The sequence below is a fragment of the Strigops habroptila genome, chromosome 9 (genome assembly GCF_004027225.2).
Source record: "Strigops habroptila isolate Jane chromosome 9, bStrHab1.2.pri, whole genome shotgun sequence".
NCBI classification, from domain to species: Eukaryota; Metazoa; Chordata; class Aves; order Psittaciformes; family Psittacidae; genus Strigops; species Strigops habroptila.
Genome location: NC_044285.2, coordinates 7,109,106 through 7,130,178, shown reverse-complemented (window position 1 = coordinate 7,130,178; position 21,073 = coordinate 7,109,106). Strand labels below are relative to the sequence as shown.

Genomic DNA, 21,073 nt, shown 5'->3' with positions numbered 1-21,073 from the left:
AATTCTAAAATGGCCAATATGTTAATTGATGCATCACAGGGAACTTCTGGGTATTGCATATACAGGTAGTGGCTAAAATCATCCCTGCTACATTGAGGATATTGTGTTTACTCATCTTTCCATGCTCTGAGGTTTGCAAGGGATGAGAATCACAACTGAATCACTGACCACTAAACATAATTCTGGTGTTTGCCATGAATTTCCTATCAAACTAATCCTGCTACCCAGCTCCCATTTATGCTGCCACCCAAGACAGGTTAGCACTGGAAGCAGGCAGCATGGTATCTCCATCCATCATGTAGCAACAGAGGTGGGACGCAAGGCTCTGCATGCAGCAGTATCCACAGGCTGCTGCTATTATTTGCAAGGGCAAACAAACAGGATCCAACAGTTTGGTGGCTGGCTGGCGGCAATAACCCTGCAGTACAGCACAGAGACTGTGATGCTGGTTCCCAGCCAGGATGGACAGACACAGACAACACAGCCAGGATGGACAGACACAGTGATGCTTGCTTAGGAGGGTCCATGGCAGCCCCAGCATCCTCACTGTGAAATCACTCTGCCAAGTGCCTGAAACATAGAGCCATTTCCAAAGGAAGCCAACCGGCTTTTAACTGACCCGAAATGAACCTAAATGAAATAATTACAAGGCTGTTTTCCAAATTCAAATCAGATTAGATGTGAAGCGAAACAGTGCTGGAAAGAAAAAGTCTTTTTCTGATTTCATTGTCAGGCAAAATGTACCCATCTGGCATTTGCACGAACAAACAAGCAGCAAGCTGGACGTGCCAGCCATGCTTTAGCGTCTTTTGATGGAAAGAGGAAATTAATTCATGGTTAACCTGGGTTTGCAACTCGTCATCAGCTCCTGTTGAGATCAGGAGTAATTAACATCTCAGGTGCCCAGGGAAGGGTGAAAACAGCTCAGGGTGGCCCATACCTCTGAATATCCCCCCCAGCCCACTGCCTGCAGACAGTTCTCCCCTTCCCTATTTAAAGGAACAAAAATATCCTGCTATTTAGATCCCACACCTCTGTAACAGAGCTGATGAAGGAAGACCCACAGGGGATGTCAGCTGAGAAAGACACAGGGGTGTTTCTGAGAAAGGGACACAGAAGTGACCTGCTGTTTCACCTTCTCATCCCAACCAAGACCTTGTGGCATTGATTCTAAAGCTGTGAGAGGAAGCCCTTCCAAAGCCCCATGGCTCCTGTGCTCTGACTGCTGTGGGGTCTGAGAGGAGCACAGAGAGAGGACCACTATGGACACGTACCTTGTGTGGCCAGGGCAGGCTTGTCCTCTGAGTCCTACACCAAGGTGCTAAGGAAATGGCTGTTTTCTCCATCACCCACCCCAGAGACCTTCCCCTCAGATACATACCCACTGTGCTCATCCCCCTCAAACCCAGCCTCACTCCAGGGTCTGCCTTAAAATGACAGCCGCCAGGCTGGAGGGACAGTGTGCCTTCAGGGAGGTTTCCCTGTCCATCCAAGTGGGTCCTAACCTAATGTAGAGGGCAGAAGCTGGAAGCAGAGAGAGCCCATAAGGCTCAAGCAGAGCCAGCCATGCACAGCCCTGAGCCTGATTCTCTTCTGAAAGAGAAAATCTGGTGCCTAATACAGCTTGATCAGCTCTCCCCATGCTCAATCAGAAGAAAATAGGCAGGTGTCCACCTGGATGTTGGACAGTGACATCCAGAGAAAACATCCAGATAAACATGCCACCGTAGGGTGCCTACCTATGAAGTCCTCCCCAGGTGCCAGGCTGTGACCAGCCAGCTCGATTTCTCTTTCATCACCTCGCCCTGTTCCTTACCATGTGCTGGTGGCTCTGCATGTGCATCTGGAGGTGCCGTATATCACTCTCCCAGTTGGCTGCTTCCCCTTCCTTGGCTTCAGCTGTCAGCATGTAAACATCAAGTCCACGGTGGTGCTTCACGCTGTAGTCCCCTGAGTGCACAGTGTGAGACAAGGTGCTCCAGGAGTCCGGTTCCCTGGCTTCCTCTCTGCAACAGAACAAGCACAGGTTAATCTGCAGGCAAGGAGGGATGCTGCATTGCAGGACATGCTCACTGTTCTTCACTCTGGACAGTCATCTAATCAACAGCTGGAGCGGAACAGAGCACCGGCTCCAGGGCCAGACAGACAAATACATGCACACACTTCTTGGTCTTGAAAATTAATGTTTTTTAGAGTTAATGCCAGCCATAGCTTTATTTCACAAGGTCCTTCTCAGCTAAAGACCTTTTCCCCCCCCAGACCATAAGAGACTAGCAGCAAAGGGCACAACAATTGCTTATTAAATCAAATTTATTGCAGGTGAAGATCACCAAAGCAGCTGTTGTAGAACAACAGACACCTGAAAGAGAACTGCAGAGGGACAAGTTAGAAGGAATGAGGATAGTAACGATGCAGATGCTACAAGTTCTACACTGAAACCAGCACGCTGCTTCACAAACACCCAACAGCCATCAAATCATAGCTATTCTTTCACTCCTGAAATGAATTCAGCTTGCTTTGTGAAACTGCTTCTGTGCAAGAAGGTCTCAATACTGTGAGATAGTTGTCCTGCAGCACTGTCATGCATTTTTGTATTACCAATCAAAAGGAAAGAAAAGAAAAAAAAGATGTTATTATAGGTCAGAATGAAAAAATAACTCAGCAGTTACCTGTATTCAATAGAAATTTCTATGCAATCATCTCTTTTTGAATGTCAACCCTTGATTTTGCACAAGCTTGTGACTCAAAGCAGTAATTCCTCAGGTCTCACTGAGCCGCACAGCAGCTATGCTGCCCCTTTAAGGGGGTGAGGAAACACCTTATTGAGGTGCTCATCTAAAGCTTCAGGTTTACAGATTTCATTTGGAATCGGAATTGATTCAGGAAACCCAAAATCTGTTTTAATCAACCCACGACAGAGCAGCTCACACAGCACCACATCAAGCCCTGCATCTCCCTGGAGAGACGCAGAGCCAAGCAGGAATGTTACCGGAATGAGGGCTTACAGTGACCTGCTTGGGAGCACGAGAAGTGGAAACTTCTGTCTTCTTTCTACCAGGGCTGCATCTACTGGGTTGGGGTTGGACTAGATGACCTTTAAAGTTCCCTTCCAACCCAAACTATTCCATGATTCTATGATGTCCCCTCCCTGCTGTGGAGACCAGCTCCTGTCACAACAGGCATCCCCAGATCTCCCTTTGCAGCTAGAGATTTAGCTAGAAGGGACAGAGCTAGGACTGTATGCAAATAATTGCATCTTTGCTGACTGGTTTCTTACTGTAAAAGTAGCCAACCTTTCTAACAGGCAAGTGCCCACCTAGGAAACCACAGAGCTACCTCTCTGGGAAGCCAAGCAATTTAGAAAGCAAAGTCATAATGAACACATGATAAAATGATCAGCAACAGGAATGGGCAGAGCAGGGTGGGGAAACGGTCGGATGCTTCATACAGCAGAGAAACCTGTGCAGATGACGGTGGTAGCAGTGTCTGCCCCTGCTCTGCCCCGACACAACCACCATCCCCCTTCTGTGACTCATTTTGGGTTAAATCTGCAAGGAAATTCAGACAAAGCAAACTTCTGACTTCAGCCATTCACCATTTAATTCAATTGACTTCAGCAGAATTACTCTCGATCTAAACAGAATCAATATTTCCATAAACAGAAGGAAGCGTCCAGTTTTTGGTGGTGATTAGTATAAATCCAGGGAGGCACTGAAGTCAGCTGAGCCATTACAAGTGACTAAAGAAATAACCTTCCTTTATCAAGGAAACACAGAGATTTCTGTCTGGAGTATTTTTCTTTTCAGCTGTCATATATGAGAAACCACTGTACTCTGGGCCACTCTGAGTACAACGAGGCAGTCAGCACAAACCTCATGGTCACCCACTCATGGGAACAGCATCAGCCAGATTAAAGAACAGAGTCTGCTTCACTTTCTCAGCAGCTCCAAGAACACTTATGGGCATCTTCAAATCAGCACCAGCAAAGCAGCCTGCACAGCTTGAGCCGCAAAGGACCCTCTGTGGCTTCAAAAGCCTTCAAATCTGGAGCGAGATGACAGGCAGAGCCCCTTGTAACACTGCGAGCACGCCAACCCCTCCTGCAATCTGCCACCTTCACACAGAAAGATGGATCAAATAATAACTTCTGCTTACAAGATAGCAATTTCTTTTCATATTCAAGGTGCCAATCTGTGTTACTCTCTATAAAAGGCTTTAAACCTTTTGAAAAACCAAGATCTTCATTTACTATTTACTACGAGGGTGGTAAGGCGCTGGCACAGGCTGCCCAGAGAAGCTGTGGCTGCCCCATCCCTGGCAGTGTTCAAGGCCAGGTTGGACACACGGGCTTGGAGCAACCTGCTCTGGTGGAAGGTGTCCCTGCCTGTGGCCCGGGGTTTGAACTGGATGAGCTTTAAGGTCCCTCCCAACTCAAACCATTCTGTGATTCTATGATCTAAACCCGATACATGTTAGAAATTTGACAGAACTGAACTTCAATGCTATCTGCACAAGTGTTTGTATAGCCTGATCGACTTTGCACACACAATCTTTAGTGATATACAAGGCACTAGTGTACATAAACACTTTCTTGCTCCTCCTTGTTTTTGTAACCATCAATACACACAGTATAGGAGACTCACAAAACATGTGCAACTAGAATGTGCTAGAATGGGTTAAAAGAAATCAACCATTTGTAGACGTTAAAGATACTTAACAAACACAGCATTCATAATGCAGGTGTTTTCAAGTGTTCCAAATGCCCCAGGAAAGTAGAAAAAAATGTTTCTATATAAGCAAATTGTACAGATCACCTGCTAATTTGAATACTTTTGATGTTGAACGAAAGAGTTAAAGTTCACCTGATGTAGAAATGATGACTAATCCCTTATAGTGCTTCGCACCAACATGAACTGCAGTGGGTTCAGACACTGAACTGAATTCAGGATTACATAACCTGCCCTTCAATATCAGATCAAATATTAAACAACTGGATTCAAAATCCTTAATGCTAACTTCTCAGTCCATTGACCAACAATACACTATACAGTAGGAAATCATGTAAGAGAGAAAAGCTGGCTTGGTCCTTCAACAGCTGTTTGTCACCTATCCTAAGAGAGCACATCCAGCATTTCCTACCATAAAGTGTCTGTTCTCCTAAATCCAACCATTTTTTAGGCCCTAATGTTAATTATACATTAAAAAAAGAAATACAGCTACAAACCGTCATCAACTGTATTTGCCAAAAAGTACGATGTGCTTTCCGTAAGAATAACTGTTATTAAATTCACTTTTCCATTTGTTTTATTTTCACAGTCTTATCTAACAAGAAGCATAGCCTGGCTCAGGATGTGGAGCTGCAGGTCCAACAGAGAACTTGATGTCAACTTGAAGTCTCATCAGTAAACAAAAGAAATGTAAGGTGCATCTATGAAATGCACTCAATAGCCATCTGTTGCATTTTAAATACAAATGCAGTCGTGGAGACTACTTCATCAAGTGATGTTTCTTTATGGCTAAAAACAGCATCTCAGATCAGGACAAGTGATCTGGAAGGAAGACTTGTCTCTGTAAAGCATCCCAGGTGCCCAGGGAAGGATTGCTAAGGAGGGGAATCATTTTCTTCTTGTATCTTACCAAATCTTCTCAAATCTCTTCTAAATCTCTTCTTTCTGCTCCTCCTCACAGGCCTACTTACATGAACCTCATCTCTCAGAATTTCCAATTTCCAAGCGGGATATCAGAGACAGTAAAAAGCTGTTTCTACCATACAGACAAAGCCACTTCTCCCTTCTATATTCGGAAGTGGATACATACAAAACAAAGGAGAGGAAGGAACCAATGAAAACACAAGCCTTTATCAGGATGTGGGAAAATATTAGGAAGCCAGTAAAAGCTGGAGCACAGAATGGATGAGTAGGTGGAAAGAGAGAAACACAAACTCTTCCTGCTCCATCGTGTTCACACCTGGTTCCCCCATTCCCCAGCTCCCAGTCTGCTCCTCTGTTGTCGCTAGAAGAAACCTACAGCACCTCAGCATCTTTCTAATCATGATGATTAAATAATGGTGTTTCAAATGATAAAGTTCAGCAATACACAGCCACAAAACCAGACCCTGTCAGAACACTGCTCCTCCCATGCTTTTGCAGCTAAACAGCATCCTCTTAACACACATCTCCCATCAGGTCCTCTTCACTGCCATTCTAAGGTCTTTGAACCCCCTTTAAATGTTAACTTTGTGCCAGCACTTACAAAGTCAACTGTTCTCCTCTCTTGCCAGACCATAGCAACCCATACCCTAAACCTATTCCCCAGCACGCTGAACAACAATCAAGAGGACTTATGGCTTGGTTTGGGGTAGAAGAACAGAGGGAGGAACATCAGCATTGCTTCAATAAACTCTTCAGCTACTGATTCTGCTTAGCCAGAAATAGAATGAAAAACATTCATAGCATCACCTGCCAGTGTGGTGGTAATCTTCTGGCCACCTGCGTGTCCTGTTGTGTCTCGCTTGTGCTCCCAATAAATACTTCAGTTTGGGAGAACTGAAGTAACCAAGGGGAGGCTCAGAACCTTGCACACCTAGTTCCCACCTTATAGTAATGGCAAGGATGCATACAGGAAAGGGAGGTTCAGTCTATACATCCCCAGTGGTACAAGCAGTTTGTTCATATATGACTGCCACAACCTGGCACTGAAGTCACAGCAGTCAGCAATGTTTTCAGCCCCGGGAAAACAGTGATTTTGGAAAAGCATCCACACCGCAGACAGCTCTTTGCCTGTGCAAAGGCTGAATTTAATGGAACAACCTAACACCAAAATTCAATGAAAAATGTCCAACCTTTAACTATCATCCAGATTTGGCAGGGCACTGTAAGAAATTTTAAGATCACACTTGAAACTCTCCACTGAACACTTCTGAAATTAAACACATGCCTAAAGGACCTGCTGAATTTGAGTGCAAGTAAATGAGGTACCAGGCAAATCATCTTGCAGCTCTAGCTCAGAAAAGTGTACTCAATTATAAAAGTAAAGTTACTGAAAAAGCATCCTCACTTGAGAAGCACAGACTTCACCAATTACTTACGTAAAATCAGAACAATAGCAAGTGATAGTCATGGACTGCAAAACATCCATAAACCCCTTCTGTTCCCAGTGTGTTATTCCTCATGTGTGTAAATTAAATCACTTTAATTTTGGAAATACAGACTTGTTCTGACTTATAGTTTCACACACTGAGCCACCTGGTTGTTACCAGGAGGTCTGAAGCAAGAGCAATCCCAGAACTGTGCAGAAGTGCTTTATAGCAATAAGGGAGCAGAGAAACCAGCAAAAGCAGAACTAGTATTACAGTAAAAAAATCAGAGACTGTTACAACTCTGAAACATCTCTTTGCAGGGATTAGAAAAACACAACGAGTGTTTTTATGGGCTTTACTTTTCTTTTTCTCCCCTTTTTCAGGGGACGTAAATCACTCTCAGCTGTGAAGGAACTACAAGCATTTGGCTTCACAGAAAAACACGGTACTTTTGGGTTACTAGACACAACTCTGTTCTGCAGAAATGAAATCAGAAATAAAACCAGCGTGTGTGATGTTTTACAAAGCGGTGCTTCCAACGTCTCTGAAACACTGCACACTCGCTATTTCTTGGAGCCATTTTCCTTGCCTGACTTCCAGAGCACTGGAGAACATGGAGCTGGCAGGCGGATTATGTTACTACACCAAACTGCATTTACAAACATCAACTGCAAACTGCAGCTGTCCTATTGCACGGGCCAAGTTACTCACACAGAGCGTGCTACCCGCCTGGGTAATAAACTGTGCGGCCTCTTCAGAGCCAGCCCTTCTCCAAGAAGCAGAGCAGCCCAGCTCTGCCAACGCCCTGCAGCCAGCATCGCCCAATTCAAACACAGGGAAGCAACAGGATGCAAGGAAGGGCCTTTTGCTTTGGAATTCGCTCCTACCAGACGCAAACTGTTGACACTCAAAGAGGCTATGCAACCTGCCTGGTTTCCAAATCTTTTTCACAGAATATAGCTTATTTAGATTGTATTTTAATTTGTAGTTAAATTTATATTTAAAAAACAAAAACAAAAAACAACTGTTAACCAAGCTGCTAGCAAGCAAACAAGAATATACCTAGAAAAAACCCTCATTTATATGTGCATATGTAAGTTCCACCCACCCAAAAAAAACCCCCTCCTGCCCTTACGCACTGTCCTATTTCATCTGCGCTGCAGGATAATGTTCACTGTGCACAGAATCATAGAACAGTTAGGGTTGGAAAGGACCTTAACATCATCTAGTTCCAACCCCCCTGCCATGGGCAGGGACGCCTCACACTAGATCATGTCACCCAAGATTCCGTCCAACCTGGCCCTGAACACTGCCAGGGATGGAGCATTTATCACTTCTTTGGGCAATCTGTTCCAGTGCCTCACCACCCTCACAGTTACGAACTTCCTTATATCTAACCTGAACTTCCCCTGTTTAAGTTTAAACCCATTCCCCCTTGTCCTACCACTACAGTCCCTAATGAAGAGTCCCTCTCCAGCATCCTTGTAGGCCCCCTTCAGATACTGGAAGGCTGCTCTGAGGTCTCCACGCAGCTTCTCTTCTCCAGGCTGAACAGCCCCACCTTTCTCAGCCTGTCTTCATATGGGAGAGTGCATGTTTTAACCTCCAAGATAAAACAAGCACCCTCAGGAATGACACACAACCAATGAACAAACAAACACTGCTATCAGCATCCTGCTTTCCAACTTCAGTGATCCATGTGTGCTCTACCACAGCTCCTCAGTTCAGTCTCGAAAGCATCAACACATGCATCTTTCCTGTTGGAGGATGCAGAAGCCAGTGCACAAGCTCGAGACTACAGAAAGGAATTCTTCAAGGGCTGCAAAAGTTAAATAGGAAGAGTCTTTCATTTTTTGACATGAAGAACTGCAATAGCTGAAAAGGGAAAGCTCATCTGATAAACAGAAACTCACAATGTCACCAGTGTAATTGGGTTTTGAGAAAAATATTTACACTACAGCTGAATCAAGCTGCTTTGCAACCAGACCCCAGCAGAACTGCAACAGCCGCTTGCAAATTAGCAAGCAAGTGAACAATAAACTCCCCCAAGGATAATGCAGCAGAAAACACGCTGCATTCATTTATTTGGCATAGTGCAGTTTAATTACTTGTGAAAATAATTACTCTTTTGTACAGGCTCTGGCTAACATGCGTTGTTGCTGCTCTGTGTTTTGCTGACTGGTACGAGCTGTGTGCCAAATTCGCGTACATGGATTAGACTGCGTGCGCATAAGCAGAGCACAGAAAAGAGGTTGTACAGTGTCCATTGTGTTTTCACAGCACATAAATGACATATACTCCCTTTATGGAATTTGCTTTTCTATATGTTGAAACTCCCTATTTCTCCTCTCAGGAGGGATTTTCAAGCTTCAATCCCATCTCATTGCCAAAAATGATAATATAAATCTCTGATGGGGAATAAGGATGTGCCTGTTTTGCAGTTGTCACCTTCCCATGGGGAAGGGCTGTGGCACTCCCCATGCCACACGGTGCTCCCACCACTGTCCCATTAAGAAAGGAGTCCACAACCTCCAGCATCCACAGATTTCTGTTTGCAGGGCTGCATGAAGGTAGCAGGGTTTTCAGAGGCATGGAATATGTTTATACACTGTATTTCCATGCAGCAGTACAAGAGGAAAACTAACCTTACTGAACAGTTTAAGGATATATTAAGAAGAACAGAAGCTGGGATTTTGATGGTAGCGTTACTGAAGTTGCTAGTGTCTTATTTTCAAAGATAAACTGTAAAGGTCACCAGAGAAATCATTTGAATTACACCAGCAGCACCCATTAAAGGGAATGGCACAGGGCAATGTCACGTAATCCAAGTTCTCCACTAAGCGAGAACTGCCATTACAGTATTGGAACTGGTTGTGAAATACTCCACCAAGTACATGAATAGCTGTTGTAACACTATTTTTTACTTCCTATTTCTTTTTAAATTACCAGCTTTACACATATTCAGACTGCAGTGTTTGCTACAATCAAGTTTTGGCCAACTTCAGCTTCTTGACAGTATGAAAAGCCTGTTAATACGGTTAGTCCCACCCTGAAGAACTTTGCTGCAGTTATAGGATGAATTTGCACATTCCAACTTTACAAGACGGAGAAAAGTTGTGTGTTTTCACTGCATGACTGTCAAACTCAATGGAGAAATCAGTAATATCAGTAACAGAGTCATCATCTCTGTATTAATGCCAGCCAAAGGTGGCAGAAGAAAAGGTTAGAGTATAGTTCTTGTCCCACCTGTACCTTTTCCTTCACCCTCACTTCATGTGTTTGGCTGAATTTACAGATGAAACTTACATGCAATCACTTCAGCAACACAGATCACACCTTCTGCCCTCCAGCACTCTGCCCAACAACTATAGAAAGCAGATTAATTTACAACTCACAATGGAGAAATGTTCGTGATAACGTGGACAACACAGCAGACTCCTAAACATGACCCTGGGTCACTCAATGTAAAGCCCAAGTATCTGAAAAGCCGACTCAGAAAAACAAAGTTAATAACAAAGCTTAAGAGAGCCAGGCATCAGAATAACACACATGCAGACCCAGTCTTTTCTCCAGTACAAATAACACCCTTCGGACTTACTTAAGCTCTTTGTCTTTACTAGCCTCAGCTTTTAAAGCTAGATCTCCAAACACTTGCTGTTCAAAAAGAACTTGTCATCTATTGAAGAATTCCTTTTAAAACAGTGCAGTAAATGCTCACACTACTAGTTACTTGCTATGAGTGTGTAACATCTGGCTGCTTCTTAAGACCACTAAGAGAACTGTTTCTGCTGTTAAATACTTGCATTAATTCTCACCTTAATCTTTTATTTACACTGGTAAAAATCCCTAACAAGATTTTGTCTTATTTCAATATCATTACCAATTATCATTATTTCATTTAACCAAAAAACTCCAAATCTGTAAAGAAAGAACACAACAGTCAACCAGTACCACGAAGTCCATTAGCTCCCCTCTTTTGGGCAGCTGTGCTTGTTCACAGAAAAGCCTTTTCACTTATGTTTGTATAACGTCTTAATTAGTTGCTATTACAGTGACTCACTTTGGGCTTTAAGAGACAGCTGGAAGCAGAACACTGTGCAACAGAAAAAGAGAACGAAACAGTATGATTGCATTTCTCCCAAACCCCAAGGACCTGCCCCCATTGTTGCTAGCAAGAAAGGTAAAAGCAAAATAACACCAAAATTGTCTTTAGGGGTAGAGTATAGCTCTTGGACACTCTTTGGTGATAACGTGCAAAGACAAGCATGATACAGAATGGAAAACTAGCAGAGGAACCATCAAATCATCCTTACTCTGTTAAAAGCTGGTGCAGCTTCTGGTAGCCCCTCTCCAAGGCCAAGCTCACAGGCGTTGCCCCTTCGTTGTTGTGGATGCTGAGAGCTCCTCTTCCCCCCGGCTGCTGGAGCAGAAACCACGTCAGCCGCAGCAGACCCAGCCTCACCGCAAAATGCATCAGTGTTTCCCGAGGGATGTTCTCTGGGAAGAAACAAGAAGGGGGAAAATTAAATAAATGGGAATTTGTAGGCTGTGGGTTAGGTGCATGCCATATCCCACCTCCCAGAAACACCACACACAACGGCTGGCATGGTGCTGATAGCCCAAAAGCCAAGGAACCTGCAGCACCTGGAAAAACACACTGCCTGCCAATATCCAGGAGAGACCAGTAGTTTAAAGCGAGGGACGTGTTACAGTGGGACTGGAGGTGCTCAGGACCGCAGAAATCAATGTGCAAACACCACCATTTCATAAACAGCCACAGCAACTGCCAAGTTGCAGTGCTTCCAAATAGAACCTGGCATGGTCGAGTGGGCTTTTCTAGATATCCAAGCCTTCTCCTCACACACCCAGGACCAGGTTTTAGGAACAGACAAGTTTTGTTCTTTAATAGGATGCTGATTTGTCCCAAGGCATGAAAATAATCAGTTACATTTGAAGCACAAATCTAAAGCAGTCAGGGAAGAAAACAGGTTAACTTCTCATATAGACGAAATAAAAGCGAGGGTTTTGCTTTCCTGGTTTAATTACGCCTCAGACCAGCTTTTCTCCACTTTACACAGTAGCTCTATCATTCTGAGTAGCAGCATTTATAAACTAGCAATCTCCACTGCTGCTTTTTATGTTTAATAACCGTGACCTTCTAATTTGGTAGAAGTCACTCTTGAGCCTAAAGCTTTCATCTCAGAAAAAGATCCCCCTACTCTAAAAGCTGCAGCCCTAGAACAACGCTCTGAAAAGCTTCAACCAGAAATGAGCTCCAGATGTACTGCTGAAATACAGTATTTTCAGATCAAAGCCTGTTACTTCTGTATGAAGGGCAAAAGCATGTGGGTTACAAAAAACCTGTGAGAAATAAAGATTTGTTCTTTTAATTAACAAAGGATTTCAGTATTGACTGGCAGCAACAAAGCACCAACTGGGTCTCAGTAAACCATGCCAATGAGCACACGTGGTATAATACCTTTAACATCATAGCAATGATTTATTGGGTTATTAATTTGGTTGCCAGCCAAACCTGTACAGCAGATTTAAAAATGCAAGTACATAATGGCTTTAGGATTTAATTATTTTTTTCTCCCTCAAGAAGTATATGCCCAAGAGGAATCACTTCTTCAAAGTACTGTTGTTTTTCTTGCTTACTTGCTTTCTTAAGGGACATCATTAAGACTTTCAGTGCAAAACAAAGCCGAAACAGGCAGTTCTTCCCTACCTGACACACAATTTTTCCCAACTTTTTGGATCCATTCCTGAAGAGCTAATCTGTATTCGAGAACCGAAAGCTTTCTGGAACCATTTCTCTTCTGAATGACTCCAAAATTAGGTCTCTGGGCTACAAACCAATCCTTCCCCACTAACCTCCTGTTGATTACCGTAAAGCAAAACCATGCTGTCCTGAGTACATGAGCGTGTCTGAATGGAGGTTCCAGCTGATCAGAGAGAAAGGGAATAGCTGAGCTTACTCAGAGACAAATTCCCAGCCTGTGCAAGAGTAATGACAAGGATTTGGGTATTAAATGCTATAGAGTGTAATGATTTAGAAATAAACACCACAACAAGGTAGTTAATCAGTGGTTGTCAGTCTTGGATTTAAAGAAAAATGAAAAATAACACACCATGTAGGCAGATGTAAGGGAAAGGCTACTGATGAGGCTGCAAAACAAGGAAGCGTGGATATAGGTAGTCCCAGAGTGAAAGCAGATGTCCAAGGTTTCACTTTATTTACTTGTACTAGCACATTACCTGTACACTGGCAGAGCCAGGATAATTTAAGCAGAACAACTCTTCCTACTGAGATACAGGAAGCACAAAAGCACTCCTTTCAGAGAATAGGACTGCCCTCCGAATAAAGGATGTGCTGACCTGTTCTGACCATATCTGTCCTAGCACAAGATCTCCAGTTCTAGCTGCGCTGTTCAAAGGGAAAATCATCTTCCTATTTAAAACAGACAGCCCTGCACCAAAACTGAGCAGCACAGATCTGCAAAGCATAAGCATGGGTCCTTGGACCAAAATGCTTCTTCCTAGTTCAGCTGAGAGCCTTACAGTTAGGTAGAAGCCTCTTCTACTCACCAACTCATGGCTCACCAATAAACACACATACCAATTGCAAGTCCTGCAAGATGCAGGCAAATACTCATCCTGTCTCTACTCCAACTGGGTGCCCCTCTCTGTCTTATATATCCATAGATGATATGCTCTCTCCCAGTTGTCCCAAATGCCCATCTGATGTAATCTGCTTGGACGACTGCAACTTCTGAAACCCACCTTTTTCTCATTCTTTTAAAACAATCTTCTTCATCATCAAATTACCGGACACAGTAGTTCCAGCATTTAGATGTATGTGTATGCAAATGTAACTGAACTGAATGTGGCCGTACCCCAATGCCTTTGAGCAACAACGACGTGCACAGAAGACCTGTACAAGAGGACATGGCATGTTGCCATCCAGAACATATTACACGTACAAGCTCACTATCCAGGCCCATTTGGAAGGCTCTGCCTAACATATATACTGGCTCAAGGCCATCCTAACAGATGGGCACAGATGATGGCAGCAAAGAGACAAAGTACTGTACATACAACAACTGCAGAGGCCCCAGGCAGGGGCTTTAGAAGGTTCTGGACTGTGCAAAACTTGCATGTCTACAATTAAAAAGGCGTGTGCCATCTGTGGGATTAACTACTAATATATAATCAAAAATACATCTGTTAGTGGATGATGTTGCTCAGAACAAGACGAGAGCTGGTCTGCATCAAGTACAGAGTGTTGCTGGATGGAGAGCGAGGAAGACAGATCCCCCCCAGCCTTCCTGCCTTCAACAGGATGAAGCTTATAGCACAAAATGTTGGAAATTCAGTCAATAATTTCAGAGTCTTGTCATGGTGCAAACTGCATGTCCCAGGCATGGAAGAGTAACACAAGCTTTAACATGCAATAGCCAGAGCTCCTTTTCCTACCACGTATCAAGCATGAGCTCCTCATCTTAAAAAGGCTGTCCTCTGAATGTCAACAAAAAGCTTCTTGTCATTAGGAAATTGTGGAAATACAAGGCACACACTATTGGAAAGGCCAAGGTTGTTTTGTTCCTTCCTTGTTTCCTAGTAATAGGCAGGAGCTGAAACATATGATTATTGTCCCATAATGGCAGGGCACTCTAATCCAGCTGGCAAAACCTAAGACTTCAGATATATTATTTTTACATCTTTTTTTTAGCTGTGACATATGAACAGACAGTTTATCTGCGTAACTAAGGACAAAATTTCCATAGAAGCCTGTCAAATGTACTTTGCTAATGGTAAAGGATTAAGGTTTAAGGTACTATTAGCGCAAAACAAATAAGCATTGAAGGGGAAAAAAAAAAGTTTGGGTATGACACATCCCAGAAAGCACAAACTGTTCTTCAAGTGAAAACTTTCATTTTAATCCTGATTAAATAACAGAAGAAAAATACTGTTCCTTTTTAAAAGTAACCCACACCTAACAGTTTATCCTCCATGCCCTAAGACATCTCATCAAGGAACAGCCAGCCATGGACTGGTTAGCATCTCTTGCTGGTCTCCCTGTGATGCTGACCTTTACTTGGTGCTCACCCAAAATCACATATACTCAGCAATTTTGAGATCTACCATCAAATCTGGCCTCAAAATCTTGTTTTCTGCTCTAAATGTTCTCACTGCTCAGTTCGATCCTTGAGAAACAAGGGGAAGAAAACCCAGAAACAAACTATCACTTAACGCTGAGGTCCTAGAGGAAGGCTCCAGCAGACAACAGGACTGAAGAAAGGTCAAAGCAAAGACGATGTGTTTGGAGTTATGAGTTTAGTTGATAAAAAGATGTGTGGATAATTCTTTTTTTAACCTTATAAACAAGAAATTTTTCAAAGCACCCCAAAGGATCTTCCTGCCCCCATTCCCACTAATATCAAAGGGAACAGAAGCTTTCTCATGCCAATGATTCCTCAGCCACAGACTGAGAGGTACATCTGAGTACACGGCCTGAACAAGAGTTATTTTCTGCTTCCCATTTTCCACTGCAGAGGGCATTAAATTTAGGTACAGAAAAGATTTCTTACATCTTATCAAGGACTGTAGGTGAAAAGACCACTTGGCACTGCTGGTACGGAAAAGCTCATGCTGATCTATACCACACAGTCCTTTATCAGGGGACAGAGAAAGTGGTGAGCAGCAGCTTGGAAAGGATATGAAACCCAAGAAGAATACCTGTAACCATTACATTGAAAGGGCTCAACTAGAAACTATAAAAATAGTGCAGCAGATGAACAGATTAAAGCATTTATATATGAAAAACATTATCAGCTGCTTATCTTTAACATCCTTCCACGGAAAACAAGTGTTAGCTCCTAATAATCAAACTTCCTTCTAACTATTTGTGAAAGCTCTTTACATTTTTTCAGGCTTTTTTCTTCCAAATAAGGCACTTTTTGGGTTACTTTCTCTCTTCAGACATTCTCTTTCTGCTAAAACCCACAAAATGATTTCTAATCACGGTAACACTCGTGCTTTACACTGAAATCCTACTGGTTTTGTAGGTGAAGTTATTAAATTCCTAACCTAAATCCATTCAGACTATTTCAAACCAAGGCAAAGCATTTCCCTCTTTACCCACCTCCTATCTGGTAAGCTCAGGGAGTTTGATTTCTCAAGCAGTATTTACTGCACACAGATGTTTGTTCCGCAGCACTTCTGGGAAGCTGTACATATTCAAGACATCAGTAACTGTGTTCCTGAAGTTAAGGAGCTGTTTAAGTGTTTTCTCTAATGAGATGGTCTCCTGGTTATCTGTTGGTAATTGTGGCTGACTATCAAAGGGACTGCTTCCTCTCAGGCTCCCAGGGGAATGGCTCCATGTGGTTAATTACCGCCACCCTCTGCCAACATTAACCAGCTCCTGGAAGGACCATCTCAGAAAGCTCACATAACCAACACTGGAACCATAGCTCTGGGTTTCACCACTTACTTTTAATGACAAAAATGAAAACACTGTTCCCTCAAAGGCTTTGTCAGAATATTACTCAAAAGATATTCTGGAAGTGATCTGTTTACTACTGATCGTTAACTCAAGGATTTAGTTAACTCAAGGATTTAGTTAACTCAAGCTCTCTAAGCTTTTCATACCTGAGCCTTGGATCCTCCCTGATTTTTTCTCTGCCTTTCCCCCCCCCCACTGCAACACAAACAAGCCATAGTCATTACTCACACCTCCAAATACTGTGTTCTGGTTTTCTAGTTAGCTTATTTTCTCCCTAGACATTTAAAATAGAAAAATCACAGTCCTGTATTTATATTGCATAGATCCTCAAAATACTTACTGCATTTTGATTTCTAGATATGAATGTGTAACAATCTGTTCCGTTTAAACACCTTTAAATGCCATTGAGAACAGCAAATTACCCTATTTTTGACAGCAGTAACAACTACGTTCTTTAGAATGTTAGAGTGCACTTGTAATAATTAAGATGGACATAATGACATGGCACCTGAAAGTAATGCTGTGTCTGGAATACCATGGTAACAAGAGTAATCCCTAATTATGGATATTCTGAAACTGTGGATGCCCCTTGAGTTCATACAGATGGCCAGGTAATTAAGAGCAAGAACCTGCAATCTCCTACTGCAGGACAGTGCATGGCTGGGGAAAGAGCACAGCCCTCAGGATACAACTGCCCCAGAACAGAAGCGATGAGGACCGCAGTCGTGCAGGGAGGAGGTGAGGACACACTTTCCCAAGAGGCTTCAGACATACTCTCTACCTGCATGAGCTGTCATGAGGAGAAGTTTGAGAGAATAGCTTATATATATATAAATATATATATATGTAAAAAAAAGGGGAAAATATTCCGTAATGAAATTGTTACCCAGACACCTTATTGAAGTCAAATCAAGATCAAATGAGAAGGGCAAAGAAATAAGAAATTTGAGCAAAAGCATCACCTTTTCACAGAAAAGCAAGCAGGAAAAGCTGTGAGACCACTGAGAAATGGTTTAAGAGACAGGATTCTGTTCTCTGAACTTGCTTTTTCCATCAGGATTCATGATGTCCAGACACTGCTCCCCATCACCTGAGTGTTACTGTCAGTGGCGAGACCAGGCTGGGTACCATGCTCCACACCGCTGGCTGCTGAACAAAAAGCTTGTCATCAAAGCCCCAGTCCTACAAAAATATAGTCTGGTGTTAAATTTGGCACAAAGGGTTCATTCAAAGCTTTGAGGTCCAAACAAGTCCACTTTTTTTGAATGGATTTTGGGAGAAGAACTAAGGACTTGTGATCACAAGCATATTTAGTCTTTTATGCTGCATCAGAGTAATATAAATCAGTAAATGTTTGGGTTTGAGCAATGTTAACCAAATACCTACAATAATATTACTGGAAGGATTAGATTAACCAATGCTGCTCAGTGCATTCAATTTTGGGACAGTTTCTTTTTAAGCAATAAAATCTTTTTCTGTTCTAGAACAGTGAGGTGGGGAAAAGTAAATGAGAACACTGTGAATGAACATAGTGGGGTTTTGAAAATGCCCTAATGAAAACAGGAGAAAAGGTTCATTTTAGTTTCAATTTGTTTTAATGAAAATGATGTCTAAAGAGATAACAGAGGAATAAATGTAAAGACAACCTAGTGTTTAAGAGATTAAGATTACTGATGCTAAACAAACTTCTCTTGTTGGATAGCAACAGCTAACTTAAGTAGGTTACATACAAACAAAAAACAAGGGCACTGGAATGTTTGCAGATGTCCTCCAGCAGTTTCCAGTAATTTTGGAGATATTTCTAACCTGCAGCTGAATGCTATATGATCGTACCATACCTTTAATCTTGAGCAATGACAAACTCTTAAAGAATGAAGACCTTGGTTTGGTAACCAAAACATAAGCAAGTAGATGATTCTCACAAAGCTTTGTCCACAGTAATCCTGCACTTTTCCATACTTAAAAGTCAAACTTACTAATGTGTTAGAAAAGGGAATGGGGGGAGATGCTGCAACAACATAAGGAACAATAATGGATGAATGCAAACCACTGAAGATCATTTTAATGATGTGGCCACCAGTCTGTTGGTACCCAGGAGCATGGGTACCCAGGAGCATGGGATGTTACGTGCCTCCTCCTCAGTGGGATGGACCTTAACCACACACTTTGCACTGCACACACCTACTGACACAAAAGATTAAACAGCCTCAGGAGATGGAGCTGGGTGTTAATTTCAGCAGCTTCTCTGGCCTCTGGGGTGTGTGGTGGCAATGAGCTCCCCTGCTCAAAGACTGGTCAGGATTGGGTGCAGGTAAAAGCAAGGAGAAGCTTCCACATCAAGCCAATCCTTCCTCCAAAATCAGCAGAGAGATGGTGGATCATCTATGCAGCTTCTGCCTGCAGAAAGGCCACTACTTCCTAACTGTTTTCATAAAAGCCAGACTCCTACTTCAGTCCTTCAAAACAACTTGTAAACGTGTTTGACAGCAAGGGCCATCTCAGAACAGCAGTTCCCCATCAAGCTGCAGCATTCGGAGAGCCGGCTGAGGCTCCCGGCTCGCTCCTGCGTTCAGAGGTTTTGCTAAACAGCAGTGTTTTGTTTCCAACCCACAAGAGCCCATAGAGACATGCCAGCTTAGAGGCAGAGCTCAAAATCTTTCAAGAAGGGATCTGACATTTTCTTTTGTTCTCATTTCTATAGTATTTTCTCCTTTGAGAAGGTTATTTGAAGTATCTGGTGCTGACATTTAGCAAAATGTGAAATATGAATTGGAATAGCTGTTCATAGGTAGTGACGCAGCCCCACTGGAGAAGCACTGGACAGAATATGTTTAATTGTCCCAATTGCTCCCACAGTTTCAATCTTTGCTGTGCTTTTCTCTCTCCCACACACAAATTAACCCAGAAGCACCAGCACAGGGGTACTGTGTTTTACTACTGAGGTTTTTCTCATCTAGTACTTAATCATAAATGAGGGAGATCTCTTCCAACTTGCTCACGCAAAATGGAGTTTCGTGACCAAAAGGATGCTTACACGTGAATCTTTCCTTTCACAATCACAAAAATCCCCCCAAAATTCCCTATGTATAACTATCTCACTGCAAAACTTAACCAGATAAATCTGCTTCTAGCAAAAAACTGATCAGAAGAGAAAGACCAAGACATCAATAAACTGTCCTTTTCCTGTTATTTATAAAAGGACTCACTGCAAGGAAACATTTTAAAGCAATATTCTTGGATGAGAGTTGCATATAGTGCCATTATATTTATTAATTTACAATTCTGTCTACAAAAACCTCACCACATGCTAAAACATTCAGCATTACAGGGCTCAGCGCTACAGAGCTCCCCAATGTCACTGTGGGTGCAGTGGATGCTCTACATGACATTAGCATTCAGAGCCCCAGATGATCACAACTTCCAGGCACACTGAGCAAATCAATGTAAATCTTATGGCCTGATTTCTCTATGTACTGATTTTCCAAATAATCAAAGTCAAAACCAGAAACTGGATCTCAGCCTCCCTGCAAAATCAGCAACAATTCAGAACTTCAATCAAAGCTCTTCATTAACTTCAGATCACTTTGACTGGATTTTTATCACTTAAACCAGAAATGTCTGCATTATCACAGCTTGTTTAAATGCAGAAAGAAACATCAGTGTAAAAAATACCAAGTGTTTATCTCCTTGTAAACATATGACAGCAACTGAATTTCTATGCAGAAACCATTAAATATGATTAAATCTTTTAACATCTGCTAACACTGTTGGAATTGTCTGTCTGTGTATTCATATTTACAAAAGCAGTCAGCAAGTTGGTGAAAAACAAAGCAGGAAAGTCTCCTGCAGAAAACCCTGCTGCAGCGAGCAGAACTGAACCTTCTGCACCAAGCAAGCCACCATCCCATCCTTCTGAAGTATTTATGCCATTGCATCCTACAAAAGATAACAGATGCCTCATAGGCACATTCCCTAAGTGAAACTATTTGCCAAAGTACCGTGAATATTTACAGCATGGACTCGCACACACTGGAAACAGCCCCCCAGTCCTTCAGTATGCTTCCTTAAACTCCCCTGGGACAAAAAGATGCAGAACTCCAAGGACGCAGACATGCCACAGCATCCCAAACACCTCGGCACTTCTGCTTCAGCAGCCACCGAAGACTTTGGGCCAGCCTTGGGCTTTATTTATCAGCTTTCAGTAGCCCTCACTGCTGTGGTTAAAGGCCAGGTTTTCCCACCTTCACCTTCTTTTGTCTCCAAAATCATCCAGGCTTGTTTTGGGGAATGCTTATGTTTGCCCCCCTGGTGTGCAACCAGGGATGTGATCCAAATCCTCAGGGGTAGAGCCCCAACTTCTCCAAGAAACAGCAGATTTAGTTTACACATTACAGTCGCTTTGCACCCATGCTATAAAACCAACGCTTACCAAAAGCGACAAATCTGTGGCACAAGGATAATGTTTCCAGGAGCATCACACTTCCTAC

At 42.8% G+C, this 21,073-nt stretch overlaps 1 protein-coding gene across 1 annotated transcript in view; it reads right to left on the bottom strand.

Moving 5' to 3' along the window:
• LOC115613039 (A-kinase anchor protein 13-like) overlaps positions 1–21,073 on the bottom strand; it is a 134,091-nt gene that overhangs the window by 23,137 nt on the left and 89,881 nt on the right. Inside the window, exons 7-8 of the mRNA XM_030498056.1 lie at positions 11,392–11,575; positions 1,817–2,006 (exon numbers count right to left, since the gene is read on the bottom strand). Of these exons, the coding sequence (XP_030353916.1) occupies positions 1,817–2,006; positions 11,392–11,575 (374 nt within the window). The remainder of the gene's footprint in view (positions 1–1,816; positions 2,007–11,391; positions 11,576–21,073) is intronic.